We start from the raw sequence: 15,590 nt of genomic DNA on the forward strand, positions 1-15,590 counted from the left end.
GTAGGAATGGCATCCAAGCAGAAAAGCAGGAATGCAGATGCTAGAAATGCAAGAAGAGCACAGAGGGCAAGAAAAGTGACGCTTGAAGCAAACAAAATGAAAGTAAGTCAGCAGAACTTACAGGTGGATTTGAAAGTCGGTGTAGGCCTAAATGGTAGAAATAGAAATGAATGACAACCTTGCCATGCAAATTGGTGTTTCTTTTCTCTTTTTAAAATTAAGAATAGTCCCCAAAATTGACAAGCTGAAACTTCTTTTGGAAGATTGTATGCACAGTTTGGGTGAAAAGAATCTTCCTCTTGTCAAATGGCTCAGGTACATTGTTGTGTTCACTATTATGAAATGCATGGAAATTTCCTTCTTTACAGACGTATTTAACCACTTGGAAAAAGAAAAGAAAAGGAAAAGGAGGTGGGGAGAAAGGGCAGCCCAGGTTGCTGATCCAGACAAAACCCAATGGTCTTTATTCTTTTCCTATCATTACCGTGATGACTAGCATTTGTAGAGAATATTAGAAAATTGGTATCACATTTTAAAAGAGCCTTTTGTTTGTTTAAACCACCTGCTACCACTTGAATGCTAATATAGGGCTTCTAGAGTGTGTGCAGCCTAAGTGTGTGTGAACCACATTTGTGCTGTGGAATACATTGATCACTGAACTTTACATAGAGTTACCTCTTAATAGTCTTGATGTCAATGTGCTATGGTTGTTTATCTAATAACTCAGACATAAATTGTGGTATAAACAGAGTGTATATGTTCTTGGGAGCCGTAAAATCAAATGGAAAATAGGTGAAAGCCTAAACTGTACACTTCACTGGCACAGACAACAAACGTTGAGAAATTGCATAGGAATCTAGTTGTGCTTGAGACATTGCAGTTTGTCTTTCTCGCATTACTCCATAAAGCCCATGATATAATTAACTCATTTTTGCAAACATCTAGAATTGACTCCTGATTGCTTGGCAGTGGTACGATGATGGCCGTAACGAGAAGAACACAGGACATAGATAAGTGAAGGCTTTGCCGCTGGCTTATTGTCTGCCCTGTGTGGGGGCTCCCTCTCTCCGCGTGAGTGGAGCTTGGTTCTGGCAGGATAACCCTTTAGCTATTGGGGTGTGACGAGTCAGCATAGGGCCTAGGTTTGGGGATCAGAGCCACATTCCATCTTGTCCCTGCCAATTACCAGCTATGTGACTGTGGGCATGCTTTTAAACCATTTCAGACTTGAGCTCCTAATCTGTAAAACGGGGTCTAAACTACCTGCCATTATAGGATTGCTATGAGATCATATGAAATATCTAGTACAGTGCCTGGCACATAGTAAGCGCTCAATAAATTGTTGCTGTTATTATTATTATTATTATTATTATACAAATATTATAGAACTAAATATGATAATTTACTCCTTAGGATTAGTGTTCTGATATTTTATCTAATTTCCTTCGAAAATGGTATGCATGATGGTTTTAAGAAGAGAGAAGGAATAAAAAGTGATTTTCAATATTTTTCTTTGCTTGTGAAAGATACCTGAAATGATCTTCTGTCCCTATGGTGCTCCTTGACTGTGGCTTCATTGATATATGCTTTATTTATAAAGTGGGTATCCTTGCATGATATTTATTCATATAGGGATTACTTTTAATGGCTTTTTTTTTTTAGAGAATTCCTATTCTCTAGAAAATAATCCATCCACTTGGTTCCACTTTTAAGATAATTAAGTCACTCCATGTTAATAGGAGCTAATGATAAAGCTCTATGGGACCTACTTTGCTCAGGACCTATTATTAGCTTAGCCTCCTTTGAGAGAAAACTGGGTATCTAAGTAATCTTACGAGGTGAGGACAATTCCACATAACTAGCTTCTGAATATCTTTGTTATTCCGTGCATTCTGTGCTGCCATTCCAGAAACTGACAACCGTGCTTTCCAGAATGCTGAGTAGTCATCGTAATCCAAATGCTGGATCTGTTGTGTAACGGAGCTGTCCCTGCCTTCATTCGAGGCGCCGTTACCACTTCACCTGGATGATTATAGTGGCTTTGTAACTCACATTGCAACCCTTGTAGTGTTTGAACTTGGAATCCACTACTTAACCTTTAAATCATGACCCAGTCCCAGCGTATTGTAACCAGTTTTGTCTGCCAGTGTTCTCTTTCCTACAATATATGTGATTGCCTGTGTCTTCATCAGCCCTAAGTACTAAGGATCTTCAGCTGACAACTCAACCCTGCTCTATTAAGGTTGTCACTTAAGCTTTGGTGGGTAAGAGCAGAAATTAGACTTATTACCTGAAGCCAGAGTGCCTGAGATGAGACTTCAAAGCTGTAGTCTCCTTCTTCTTCTCCTCCATCATTACAAGCACCTGGACTTAGCTCTTGATTCATTGGCAGTGGTATGATGAGTGCGCCCATGAGAACATGGGATGCAGAGTGAGGGTTTTGACACTTCTTCTCTGGCCTGGGCTGGGGACTCCCTCTCTTTGGGTGAATGGCGCTTAGTCATGGATGGATAACTCTGGTGTCTAAGAGCGACTTTCTTCTTTAATATTATTTTTAAGCTTCCAGCCTACGAGTTAGGGTATCCTCACAGAACTCTAGCCCCCTTTGCCTGGGGTCCTGAATGCTACCCATTTAATTTTGGTTCTAAATACAAGTATCCATGTTGTGTCCCTGAAATAACTAAGTGGAGCTCTTAACTCCGTTCTTAGGTTCTTGCTAGCCTTCTATCCCAAGCATCATTACATACATGGTGTCTTCATTTACCATTGGGCTTCACATTGCTCTACCCACTCTTTTGCATGTGAATGCTAGACTGGGATGTATTTAATATACTTCTTATACCCTATATTTGGCGTCTAGAGCAGGGCCTGGCAAACTAAAGCCTTTGGGTCAAATCTGGCCCAACCCTTTTTAAGTAAAGGTTTTATTGCAACACAACCATACCCACTAATTTATGTACTGTCTATGGCTACATTATATGATAGAGTTGAGTAGTTGCAATAGAAACCATATGACATGCAAAATCTTAACTATTTACAGAAAACATTTGGCTGACGCCTATCTAAAGCAAAGTAGTTCTCCAGGCTGGCTACTGCTTATTCTTTGATAATTCCTCATTCCCATCCTGTCAAACAACACAAGGCTAGTGCATTGGGACAATGAAAATAGATTCCAACCCATTCAAACTACTTGCTTTTACTTGAATTTCCCTGCTTCCTCTTTGTCATCTCCCTAAGATGTCCTTTCTCTGTGTTTTGCTTTTTAGTGAAAGAGATGCCATAGTTATAAAGACTACTGGAGTAGCCTTATAATATATCTTTAAATGTCATATCAGATCCTAATGTGAAAGTCTTTCAACATTGCTGATATCCTTCAATATGACCTTCTAGGATCTCTAAGATTAGGCCTTTCAATTCTTTAGTGTCTCTAACATTAGGTGTTCAGAGCTCCATAGCTTCCAACATCTCCAACTGCCAGATTTTCTAAATGTTACAATGCCACTTACAATCTTCCACTCTCTGGCCTGAAGCATCTCCAATGCCAGTGTTTTCTAATCTCCTCACTCTCAGGGACATTAAAAGTCTAGGTCTTCTACTTTCTCCAACAATCAATCATTAAGTTCCAGGTCTTGTCTTTCAGGGTCCAGAGTTCTAAGTTCCAAGTTTTCTATGTTCCCAATCCTCCAGTGTCCCCTGTATACAGGTCTCCTAGAGTCTGCATGTTTTATTGTGTTCTAGTCCAGCTCTTCTAATATCTTTTAGCTCTTACATCATTTGGTTCCTACAACTTTTATTGTCTCCTAAATTCTTTACAGTGTGCTGTTATCACCAGTTCTTCTACCACCCAGGTCTTTCAACATCTGTAAGAACCTGGTTTTCCAATGATTATGTGTTCCAACATCCCCAATATCTGGATGACTCAGTCATTTAACATCCTGACATCCTAATGTCCAAGTCTCTTAATGTCTAGCACTGCCAACGTCCTTGATTTCCAGCATCATGAAGATTACACCTTCCAAATTCTATGTCTTAACATGAATGTGTCAATATCCAGGTTTCCAAATGCCTCCCAGAGCTTCTGATTTTAGGATTTCTAAATGTCTGGATCTTCTATTGTCTAAATCTTCTAATGTTTAGGGCTTCCAAGGTATAGGACTTACAATGCTTCTAAATATTCAGGGCTTCCGATACCCATGGATTCTGAAAATTTAGGGTCTCCAAAGTCTCCAACGTCCAGAATAACCAATGTCTACAAAATCTAAGGATTCCAATGTCTCCAATGTCCAGGGTTTCCAATGGTGCCAGTGTCAAGGTCTTCCAACAACTCCAGGTCTTCCAGCAACTCCAAGTCTTCCAACAACATCAAGGTCTTCCAGCTAATCCTAGTCTTCCAGAGAATTCACGTCTTCCAGATAATCCATGTCTTCCAGATTATCCACGTCTTCCAGTAATTAGAGGTCTTCCATAAAACTCATATCTTCCAGGAAAATCCACGTCTTCCAGAAAATCCATGTCTTCCAATGGTTTCAAGGTCTTCCAGACAATCCACGTCTTCCAGCAATTTCAAGGTCTTCCAGACAATCCAAGTCTTCCAGAAAAAACTATGTCTTCCACTAAATCCACGTCTTCCACTAAATCCAAGTCTTCCAGCTAACTTATGTCTTCCGGAAAATCCAGATCTTCCAGTCAATCAGCGTCTTCCAGAAAGAAATCCAAGTCTTCCACTCAGTCCATGTCTTCCAGAAAAATCCAGAACTTCCAACCAATCCATGTCTTCCACCAAATCCAGTCTTCCAGTCAATCGATGTCTTCCCAACAAAATTTATGTCTTCCACTAAATAAATCCAGGTCTTCCAATAGAGTCACGTCTTCCAGAAAATGTATGTCTTCCACTAAATCCAGGTCTTCCAACAAATATACGTCTTCCTAGAGATCCACGTCTTCCAGAAGAAAATCCATGTCTTCCAGTAACCTCCATGTCTTCCAGCAAATCTACGTCTTCCAAACAATCCAGGTCTTCCAGACAACTCGGGTCTTCCTGAAAATCTACGTCTTCCAGAAAAGCCATGTCTTCCAGGAAATCCACGTCTTCCAATGACCTCCAGGTCTTCCAGAAAATCCAAGTCTTCCATCAAATCCATGGCTTCCAGCAAATCCACATCTTCCAGCAAATCCTTGTCTTCCAACAAAGCTGTGTCTTCCATCAGATTCATGTCTTCCAGCCTACCCATGTCTTCCAACAAATTTACGTCTTCCTGAAAATCCATGTCTTCCAAGTAAGCCACGTCTTCCAGAAAATCCTTGTCTTCCTACATCTCCAGGGCTTCCAGCATCTCCAGGGCTTCCAGCATCTGCTTGTCTTCCAGCATCTCGGCGTCTTCCAACATCTCCATGTCTTCCAGCATCGCCACGTCTTCCAGCATCTCCACGTCTTCCAGCATCTCCACGTCTTCCGTCGACTACCCAGTCTTCCAACAGGGGGCTCAATATCCACGTCTTCCAACGTCTCCAGAGTGCTGGTCTTCTACCATTGGGTCTTCCAGTGTCTACAATATCCAGGTATTCTAACATGTTCCATAGTCCAGGTTTTCGGACCTTTCCCCAGGTCCAGACCATTTTAAAATTAGTCTTCCCAAGTCCAAGCCTTTCTGTGTTCAGATCTTTCTATAGACAGGCCTCCCAACACAAGTAATCCTGCTTACAGTAGAATTAGCCTCAAAAAATTTAATAAGGTGTTCCTTCTTACAGACCAGATTTTATGGATCAACTGTATTGCAGCTTAATAGTGTTTTCTGCTATTAGGAAATATATATTTATGTTTAACAACTTTTTAAGATAGTGTTCATAAAAACAGCTTCTGTAAAATAAACACACTGATGGGATTGCTGTGAGAAATGTTGCTACTTTCCTGATGCTTATAGTTTTTACATAGTCAACTATGTTTAGGTGCAAGTGAAATTCTTATTTAATGAAAAATGTTTAGAGACTGTTTATTAGAGTTAACATACAGTGTATTTATCCATTTCTTTCACCACCAATTTTTGTTTGGTCTTATGTGGCCAATCAGTAATAGTAATAATAATAATAATAGCCCTTAACATAGCATTTGCTATGTCCAGGCACTGTTCTAAGATCGTAACATGCATTATTCATTTAATCTTCACAAGAACTCATTGAAGTAGGTGCTATCATCTCCGTTTTACAGATGAGGAAACTGACACATAGAAGTAAAGTAACTTGTCCAAAGGATACAACTAATAAATGAAATGAGAGATCTGGGATTTGAATTCAGCTAGCTTGTGACCAGAGCCCATGATCCCAACCACTACACTATAGTATCTTCTGCTGAAGTTAAGATAAGAATTATGGGATCCAAAGTGTGATTGCTCCCATTTTATGTGCAGACTATTGTCAGATCTTATGTGCAAATGGTCTCACTTTGTCCTGTCGCTATCAGAACCTATTTGTATTCACAGATCTCATTCTTCAACTATTTACTGTTATTACCTTACCCATGTGTATGGAACTAGGCACAAACACTTCTTGATACCATTTTCAATTTGGGCAGAAATAATTTAAGGAAGCACTGAGTTCAAGTACCCTTTGCTTTAGAATCCTATTCATGCTTTGAGTCCTGGTGCTTGAAATTTGACTCTCCCATCAACTTTAATCTCTTATCACTGACCATTCTCCAGTTTTCACCTTGCCATTAGTTTGTTTCTGACCTCCAGGATTTACCTGTTTCTTCACATATCATTGGCCTCCTGGATTCCTGACCGCTGCCTTGTGTTCAACTAATGGTAACTACAACACCTTAACCCTCAGCATGCTGACCTAGAGAACCAACCATCTAGAGTCTCAACTCCTAACAGGTGCTTCCAGCAAAATTGCTGCCATGGCTCTGACTGGTATAATAAGCACTAAAGCTACCTAATGAAATTATGGTTAGTCAAGGCATCTCTAAAGATCTAGAATCATCTACATGGTAATACAAATGAATAATAATAAGTACTATTAAAGTTGAAATAACTTCCAAATGTCTAATGATTTATTTTGAAAAGTGCTATCATTTCATTCATCATCCATCTATTCATGCATTCAACAAATGTTTATTGAGCACCAACTGTACGCCAGGATTATTTTAATGGAACTTAAAATCACCTAGAGGAAACTGACAATGTACAAATAATTGAAAACTATTTATCAGTTGTTGTAAGATTATGAAGGAAAAGTAAGTATAAGATGCTGTGAGAGTCTGGAAAGTTAAGGAAAGCATTCCTGAGGAAGTAACATTTATGGTGACTGAAGGATCTATTTTCTTATTTGATTATTAAGATGGATGTTTTTATATCAGTTTTACCTAATCAGGTTAAACAGCAAGTACTAAAGATGGGCACGGGATCCATGTAATTTGACTTCTTTTTTCTATTACTCCATGCTGCCTTAAAATGTATAGTAAGTATAGTTTTGGCAATATATATTAAGGGATATAAAAATGTTGGTACTCTTTGACTTCGTATCTTTACTTCAGTGAATCTATTCAAGGAAATCATCTAAAATGTGGATAATTCATGCACAAAGATGTTCCTCACATAGTATTTGGCATAGTGAAAAACAGAAAACCTAGAGGTCTAACTTGGAGGGCATGATTAAGTAAATGTGCTATTTCCATGTGATGGAATATTCTTTCATTAAAATATTTATTGTATGTTGATATTATATAATGTTAAGTGAAAAATCAGCATACAAGATTATATAAAGTGTGATTGCAATTATCTTAAGTATATATAATCAGAGACAAATTACTAGAAATAAACACATTGGAGATTGTGAACTAATTATTTCTAGGTGGGTACGTTTATGTGTGATTTGTGTGTACTTCTTGGTGTTCTTTTTTTTTTCCTTCGAAAGTTCTTAGTGTGAAAGTATTTTATATTCAGGAAAAATATTTAAATGATTATGCATAAAAGTTCACTATTCATCTTATTATACATGTAATCAAGTTTTACTGTTGAAAACACTTCAAAATAAAAGCAAGCAAGTGAAAAAAAATTAAGATCTCAAATAAACGCAATACTTTGAGATAATTGCTATCAGGTTTTTGGTGTAGGTTTTTCCACCCTCTTTTATAGGTATGTTTATTCTCTTTTCCAAAATGGAATCATACTGATATTTAACTCATTCTTTCCCCCTTAACAATAAATTATAAACATCTTCCCATGTCAGTGACTGTGAGTCTACCTTCTAATTTTAATACGTAACTTGTTTACTTTACCTCCTATTGGTGGGCACTGGGTTCTTTCCACTTGTTTTGTATTCTAAAAACTGCTGTGATGAGCACATACGTTGCATGAGCTGTGCAGAATACAAACTGTGTCATCCTCCATGGAGGCCCTGTATGTGATTGTGTGCAAATTTGTTCAGGGATCACTTAGGATAAATCCTTAAAGGAGAGTTGCTGAGTCGAGGGATATGTACATCATAAGGCTTATCAGAGCAAAAACCCCATAAGCAGTCAGGATGTCCAAGAATCAGGGAGGGGAGCGCCTGGGCGGCTCAGTCAGTTAAGCATCTGACTTCAGCTCAGGTCATGATTTCACGGATCGTGGGTTCAAGCCCCTCATTGGGCTCTGTGCTGACAGCTCAGAACCTGGAGCCTGCTTCCGATTCTGTGTCTCCCTCTCTTTCTCTACCCCTCCTCCCTTCTTGTGTTCTGTCTCTGTCTCAAAAATAAATAAACAAAAAAAAAAAAAGAATCGGGGATGGTTATATAAAATTATATGCTAGCTCTATGATGGAGTACTATGCATCCATTTAAGTTTCTACCACAGGGGCACCTGGGTGGCTCAGTTGGTGAGGTGTTCTACTTCAGCTCAGGTCATGATCTTGCAGTCTGTGAGTTTGAACCCTGCGCTGGGTCATGTGCTGACAGCTCAGACCTGGAGCCTGCTTCAGATTCTGTGTCTTCCTCTCTTTATGCCCCTCCCATACTCTCTCTCTCTCTCTCTCTCTCTCTCTGTCTCAAAAATAAACATTAAAAACAAAAAGATTTTTAAAAAGTTTCTACTACAGAAGAATGTTCACTGAAATAGGAATATGTTCACATGATCTCATTTGTGAGAGGAACAGGTCACATGAAAGTATGTATAATAGCCAAATTTTTAGAAAGGCAACTCTACAGATGTCCTCAGAAAAATGACCAGGAGAATATACACTACTATGTAAGTAGTAAAAGTCCCAAAAGGAAAATGGATAAATTGTGGTATGTTTACACAGCGTGATATTATACAGCAATCAAATGAATGAACTACTGCTGACCATAATAATATGGGTAGACTGTACTTCTATAATGTGAAATTAAGGTACCAAGTCCAGGAAGAGCACATATGATAGGATGTCCTTCCGTATTATTCAAAAACAATTGAAACTAAACACTATGTTATTTAGATAAATGTATATATTTGGGATTAAAAATATTTTATTAAAAAGCAAAGGAGAACCCATAAAAGCTTCGGGATAATGGTCATTGGGACTGAGGAAAGGGGCCGGAATATGAGAGGATCACAGAAGTCGATTGAAGTTATCATCCGTAGTCTAGCACTCAGGTTCAATGAGTGGGTGGGTGTTCGTTATATAATTAAAAGCATACCATTGAATATTTAATAACTATGATTATTATGAAAAATAAGTTAATGGATAAAAAGAAAAGCGGGTCATGCATAGATCAATGAGACAGTGTACGTGGATTACTCATAATACAATTCAGTGAATTCAAATTGCATGGTATTTTCTTAAGCAGTGGGTTGTTGGAATACATGGGCTTTTTATTCTCTTGTAGCTCTTCATTCTCTAAATTTTCTCTGGGGAAAATATAATATAACATTAATTGAAAGACAAGCCCCAAATTACTTAGAGGAGGATCTCAGATACGTTAAACGTGCATACCAGGGACTGAAAAAAGGTTGAGAGGTTAATAATAATTGCCTCTGTCTAGTGACATTTCACATCAGTTTTTTCTGTTTTCTTACAGTTGTTTTTTTTAATCCAAATGTTACGGAGTGAGCTTATTTTTGTGTTGTTGTTGTTGTTACAAAAGTAATATATGCTTATTGTAAAAATAAAAAGTATAGTAGTATATAAAGTCCTCATCCAGCGTCAGCCATGAATACTTGTTCTTTTTGTATCTTCCAAGTACTTTTTCTATGTGCATGTGTTCTTGGTGTTTCACAAAATTAAATCATCCTCTACTTATTATTCTACAACTCGCCCTCCTCCCCCAGCCCTGGTAATAGAAATTTTTTTTCATGTTTATTTGTTTTTGAGAGAGAGACAGACAGAGGGTGAGCAGGGGCGGGGAGGGTCAGAGAGAGAGAGGGAGACACAGATTCAGAAGCAGGCTCCAGGGTCTGAGCTGTCAGCACAGAGCCCGATGTGGGGCTCGAACTCACGAACAGTTATATCATGACCAGAGCTGGAGTCGTATGCTCAACCGACTGAGCAACCCAGGTGCCCCAAAAAAGTCATTTTGTTGTAATAGCTGGCGGAATTCCATAGAAAGATATACTATATAATTTATACAACCCTTCCCACATGATAAATCTTGAGGTTGTTAACAGTTGTTGTTGTTGTTGTTGTTTACTATTACAGATAATGCTATAAAAGCATTCTTTTAAATCTACCTTTTGCACATTTACAAGTATTTTTACAGGCTGGTACCTTAGAAGTATAATGGCTACATCAAAGGGTATGAGCTAACTTGCTGTCCAGCATGATGGGCCCTGTCATTCTTTTTAATTTGTGTCAGCATTTTGGATGAAAACTCTAATATCATTCCATTATTTTCCCCTGAGCACTAGTAAAATTAAGCACCTCTTAGTGTTTTTATTAGCTGTTTGTATTTCTTCTGTTGCAGATTGCTTGTTCATATCCTTTGCCTTATTTTTCTGTTGAATTATTTGTCTTTTTTCTTTGTTGATTTGTAGGAGGTCCCTGGATATCAGAGCTGGTATCCATTTGTCTGCCATATACCACAAATGTCTGTCATTTGTCTTCTAAATGTTTATTTATGGTGGTATTGCCCTAACGATTTAATTATAGAAATGGGCAAACACATTATCTTTCTTTTTATAATTTCTTGGTTTTGTCTCATACCTAGGTAGGTGTCTGTATCTCAACATTATAAAAGTATGCTCTTATATTTTCTTCTAATACATTATATATATTTTTTATTATGGAATGTCTTAATCTATATGTCCATTTGGATTTGATTTGTGTGTGTGTGTGTGTATGGTGGAAAATAAGAGACCTATGTTTATTTTTTCCTGTTATTTACATAATTACATCTGCAGTAATTTAGAATTCTTGTTTTTATCATGAAATATATGGGTATATTTATGCTTCATGTCTGTTCAATTTTGTCTTTTACTGAGCTAGTGCCTCTCTGCTTTAATTAAAGCTCTTTCTCTTTTGTTATTCAGAATTTACTTAGCTATTCTTGTACAGTTTTATTTTTCAGATGAATTTTAGAATCAACTCATCATCTTCTGTTAAAATGCCTTGAATTGCCTTGGACCTATTGAGTGATGTGTCAAGAACTGATATCTTTATGATACAGGGTTTTGCATTTAATCCTGTATCCAGGCATCATATTAAAGTCTGTTCTCAGCTCTATGTTATTTTTTCCAGTTAATTATGTTGAATTCCTAGGTACACGAATATGTCAGTTGCAAACAATGGAACGTTTGTCTTTTCTTTGCTAATATTTGTATCTAGTTTTTTTTTCCTTCTACAACATTGATAAAGATCTTACAACTTCTAGGTCAATGCAGATTTACGTTGATTAGTAAAGAGCGAGCATCCTTCTCTTGCTTTTGGCCTTAACATAAATACCTTTTTTTCACTTTAAAATATGATGACTGCCATTCATTGTTTGTGATATACAACCTTTTTCCAGTTATGGAAATACCCTTCTAGTCTTGCTTCCTGATTAACTTCCAGTTCTGTCAAGAACAGACACAGAGTGGTATAAATGTCTTTCCTGGCATCTGCCAGGGCTATAATATGGTTGTTGTCTTTAATCCATGAATGTAGTTAATTACACTAATACGTTTCCTAATGTTGAGGTATTCTTGCATTCTTGGAATCAAACTGACTCGGTAGTGGTGTTTTGGCTCTGTCAGTGTTTGATTTCAGATATCAAGCTCTATATTAACAGGTCCCCACAGCACCGCCTCTTCCTTACCCTTTTGACATCTTGGCACACTGCGGTAAGTGGACACAGTTGCTCAGGGAAGAGGCAGCTGGCTTCTCCGGGCTCTGCCTGTTTGCCCCCCAGGCCTTAGAAGGTAAATCACACCTACAGCCCATCTACGGGACACCAGTGTGCCAAGGCATGTTTGTTGGGAAACTCATTTACTGTGTTCCTTTGTGCGATGTCGCTTTCCTGATTTAATATCATGACTATGTACTTGTGAATGAACTGGATTTTTTTTTCTTATTTTACAGCGTGCCTTAGACACAAGCTGTCCCCCTTGAAAAGTTGGTTAATACCCATAAAACCATTTGGTCCTGGTATTTATTTGGGAAGAGGGAGGGTAGAAATGTAAATCTCTGTTTCTTCCTTGTGTGTGTGAATTTTTAGTTTTAAAATTTCATTTATATTTTTTAATTGACGCATAATTAACCTAGTTTATATTAGTTTCAGGTGGACAGTAGAAGGATTCAACAATTCTATACATTTCTCAGTGCTCCTTGAGATAAGTATACTCTTAATTTCCTTTAGCTATTTCACCCATCCCCCCACTGTACCTCCCTTCTGGCAACCGCTCTGTTTTGCATATTTAGAAGCCTGTTTGCTGCTCTGATGATCAATGTATGCAAGTTTTCCACCTCTCCGTGGGGCGGTTTTTGACACTCGCCCATTTCATTTAGATTTGCAAATGTATTGATTAGAAGTTGTACATAATCTTCTAATGTGTCTTAATTTGCATGTATGTGGCGATAGCCTCCTTTTTTTCTTTCACTTAATAGGACTGTTTATGGATATGTGCATTTTATTTTCAGTTTAACTATTTTTAAAAGTTTTTTTTCCTTATATCACTTTCTGCTTTTGTTAATACTATTTCTATATTCTTTGGTTCTGTTTGATCTCTTTCTAGATCAATTAGGTGAAAGCGGAGTTTATTTTTCAGTCTTTCTTATTTTCTATTTAATGCTTAAAAATGAGAAATTTTGCTTTGGATACATGTTTGTGCCCCACAGTTTCTACCTGCAGTGTTACCATAATCCTTTTGGTTTTTTTGGTCACTTCATCTGTAGTTAGTTTTGTTTCCCTTTTTAATCCAAGAGTTATTTAGAAGTATTTATCTATTTCACCGTGGTTAGATTTTCGCTGACATTTTGTTTTTCTACCCTTTTCCCCCTATTACTAGTCCTGCTGTCTCATGGATGGGACATGGATGGGAGAATGTTTCCTGCGTGGATTATACATCTTGGAGCTTTTTTGTGTCCTAATATAATAAACTTTTATAAATATTCCATGGGCAATTGAAGCAAATGTATGTTTCCTTTTTGTTTGGGTAATATTATACCATAGTTCTACATACTAAATTGAATTGTTACTCAGATTTTCCCTTTTTATGTGCTCAATCTAAATTTTTGATGAAGGTGTATAAAACTCTTCTATTTATTTTATCATAGTCTCCTATTTCTAGCCTTTTCTCCTTTACATAGTTGAAATTCATTTTGATGCATTAACTTTCATGATTATATTTATTGGATTGTGTTAATTGACAACATAAAGGTACCTTCTTTGACCCATTTAATGCTTTTTGCGTGATGTTTTTTGCCACCTTTACTTGATTTTTGTTAGCATCTGTCCAGCGTATCTTTATCCATTTCAGTATTTGGAGTTTTTCTGTGTTGTTTCATTTTAGGTGTTTCTTTACCTTTTCAAAACGGTACATGATGAATATTTTTTTTTTTACTCCATATGGAATGTTTACGTTTTAATTCATAATTAAACTTTCACATTTTGGGCACCTGGATGGCTCAGTCGGTTAAGTGCCCGACTCCGGCTCAGGTCATGATCTCGTGGTTCGTGGGTTTGAGCCCCCACGTCTGGCTCTGTGCTGACAACTCAGAGCCTGGAGCCTGCTTCAGATTCTGTGTGTCTCCATCTCTTTCTGCCCCTTCCCCACTTGCACTCTGTCCCTCTCTCTCAAAATAAATAAACATTTAAAAAAATTTTTAAAACTTTCACATTTATTACAATCTGTAACATTTATTTACAATTCTGTCATTATTTTAATTTGTTTTCTTTTTTTCTGGATTTTTTCAAGGTGCATGTCCTTTCCTATAGGAAAATATTTGAAATATCACTTCTAATTGTGGTTGCATATGTACATATCTGTATATATACATGCATTATTTTACCTTCTGTATTTTTGTATCATTAAAACTTTTAAACTTTTTAAAACTTTTAAAGTGAGCACATAGTATCTTTGGAATGAAAAAATAAAGCAAAACCATCTGCTTTTAAGTGTGCCTAGAATTTATTTGTTCATTCCTTACCAGTCTCCCGCTCCTTGCTCAGGATATCATCATGGAGATTATATATCCGTCCACTGACCTCACAATCCCTTATTACTCCTGTCCATTCTGTTTATTGCTGCCAGATTATTGCCTTAAAATGCCATTTCCTGGGGCACCTGGGTGGCTCAGTCAGTTAAGCGTCCGGCTTCGGCTCCGGTCATGATCTCACAGTTTGTGGATTTGAGCCCTGCGTCAGGCTCTGTGCTGACAGCTCAGAGCCTGGAACCTGTCAGAATCTGTGTCTCCTCTCTCTGCCTTTCCCCTGCTTACGCTCTGTCTCTCAAAAATAAATAAACATTTAAAAAAGTTTTTTTTTAAGTACCATTTCCTTCCTAGAACTCAATTCCTAATTGAAGCTGAACCTCCGCACCTGACACCCTAGTCCTCCAGGGCACCCCATGGAGCCATTCCTGTTCTGCACAGGCCGATGGACCTACTCTCATGACACTGCTTCCCTCGCCCCCTCATTCGTCAGCATTGGTTCCTTCCTTTGCTTTTGGTTATTTTGTTGTCTACATTCCCCCTATATTTTCAGCGTCCTGCCCAACCACAAAGAGTCTAGATAACCTGTCTTAGAAGATAAGTTATTCTTCTGTCCTAATAGTTTCCCATTATGGGAAGACCTGCATCTTCAGGGAGCAGGAACATTCTGGTCACAAAACTGTGGGAAGAGAGTTCATTGTTGACCATGAAGCCTTAAACCATTTGATATTTATTGGAAAGGGATATTTGGAGTCCTACATGGCAATGACAAAGAATGAAATCTGGCCATTTGTAGGAAAGTGGATGGACCTCGAGGGTGTCATGCTAAGTGAAATAAGTCAGGCGGAGAAGGACAGATACCATATGTTTGCACTCACAGGTCTAACAGGAGAAACCTAACAGAGGACCATAGGGGGAGGGGAAGGGGGAAAATAGTTAAGTAGAGGGAGAGAGACAAACCACAAGAGACTCTAAAATACTGAGAACAAACCAAGGGTTGATGGGGGGACAGGGGA

General features: G+C 37.9%; 1 protein-coding gene across 1 annotated transcript in view; it reads right to left on the reverse strand.

Moving 5' to 3' along the window:
* Positions 1-4,631: 4,631 nt before the first annotated feature.
* Positions 4,632-15,590, reverse strand: part of CDR1 (cerebellar degeneration related protein 1) — a 33,635-nt gene continuing 22,676 nt past the window's right edge. The window contains 1 exon segment of the mRNA XM_029929712.1: positions 4,632-5,459. Within this exon segment, the coding sequence (XP_029785572.1) occupies positions 4,632-5,459 (828 nt within the window).

This window comes from Suricata suricatta, chromosome X (genome assembly GCF_006229205.1).
Source record: "Suricata suricatta isolate VVHF042 chromosome X, meerkat_22Aug2017_6uvM2_HiC, whole genome shotgun sequence".
Classification (NCBI taxonomy): domain Eukaryota; kingdom Metazoa; phylum Chordata; class Mammalia; order Carnivora; family Herpestidae; genus Suricata; species Suricata suricatta.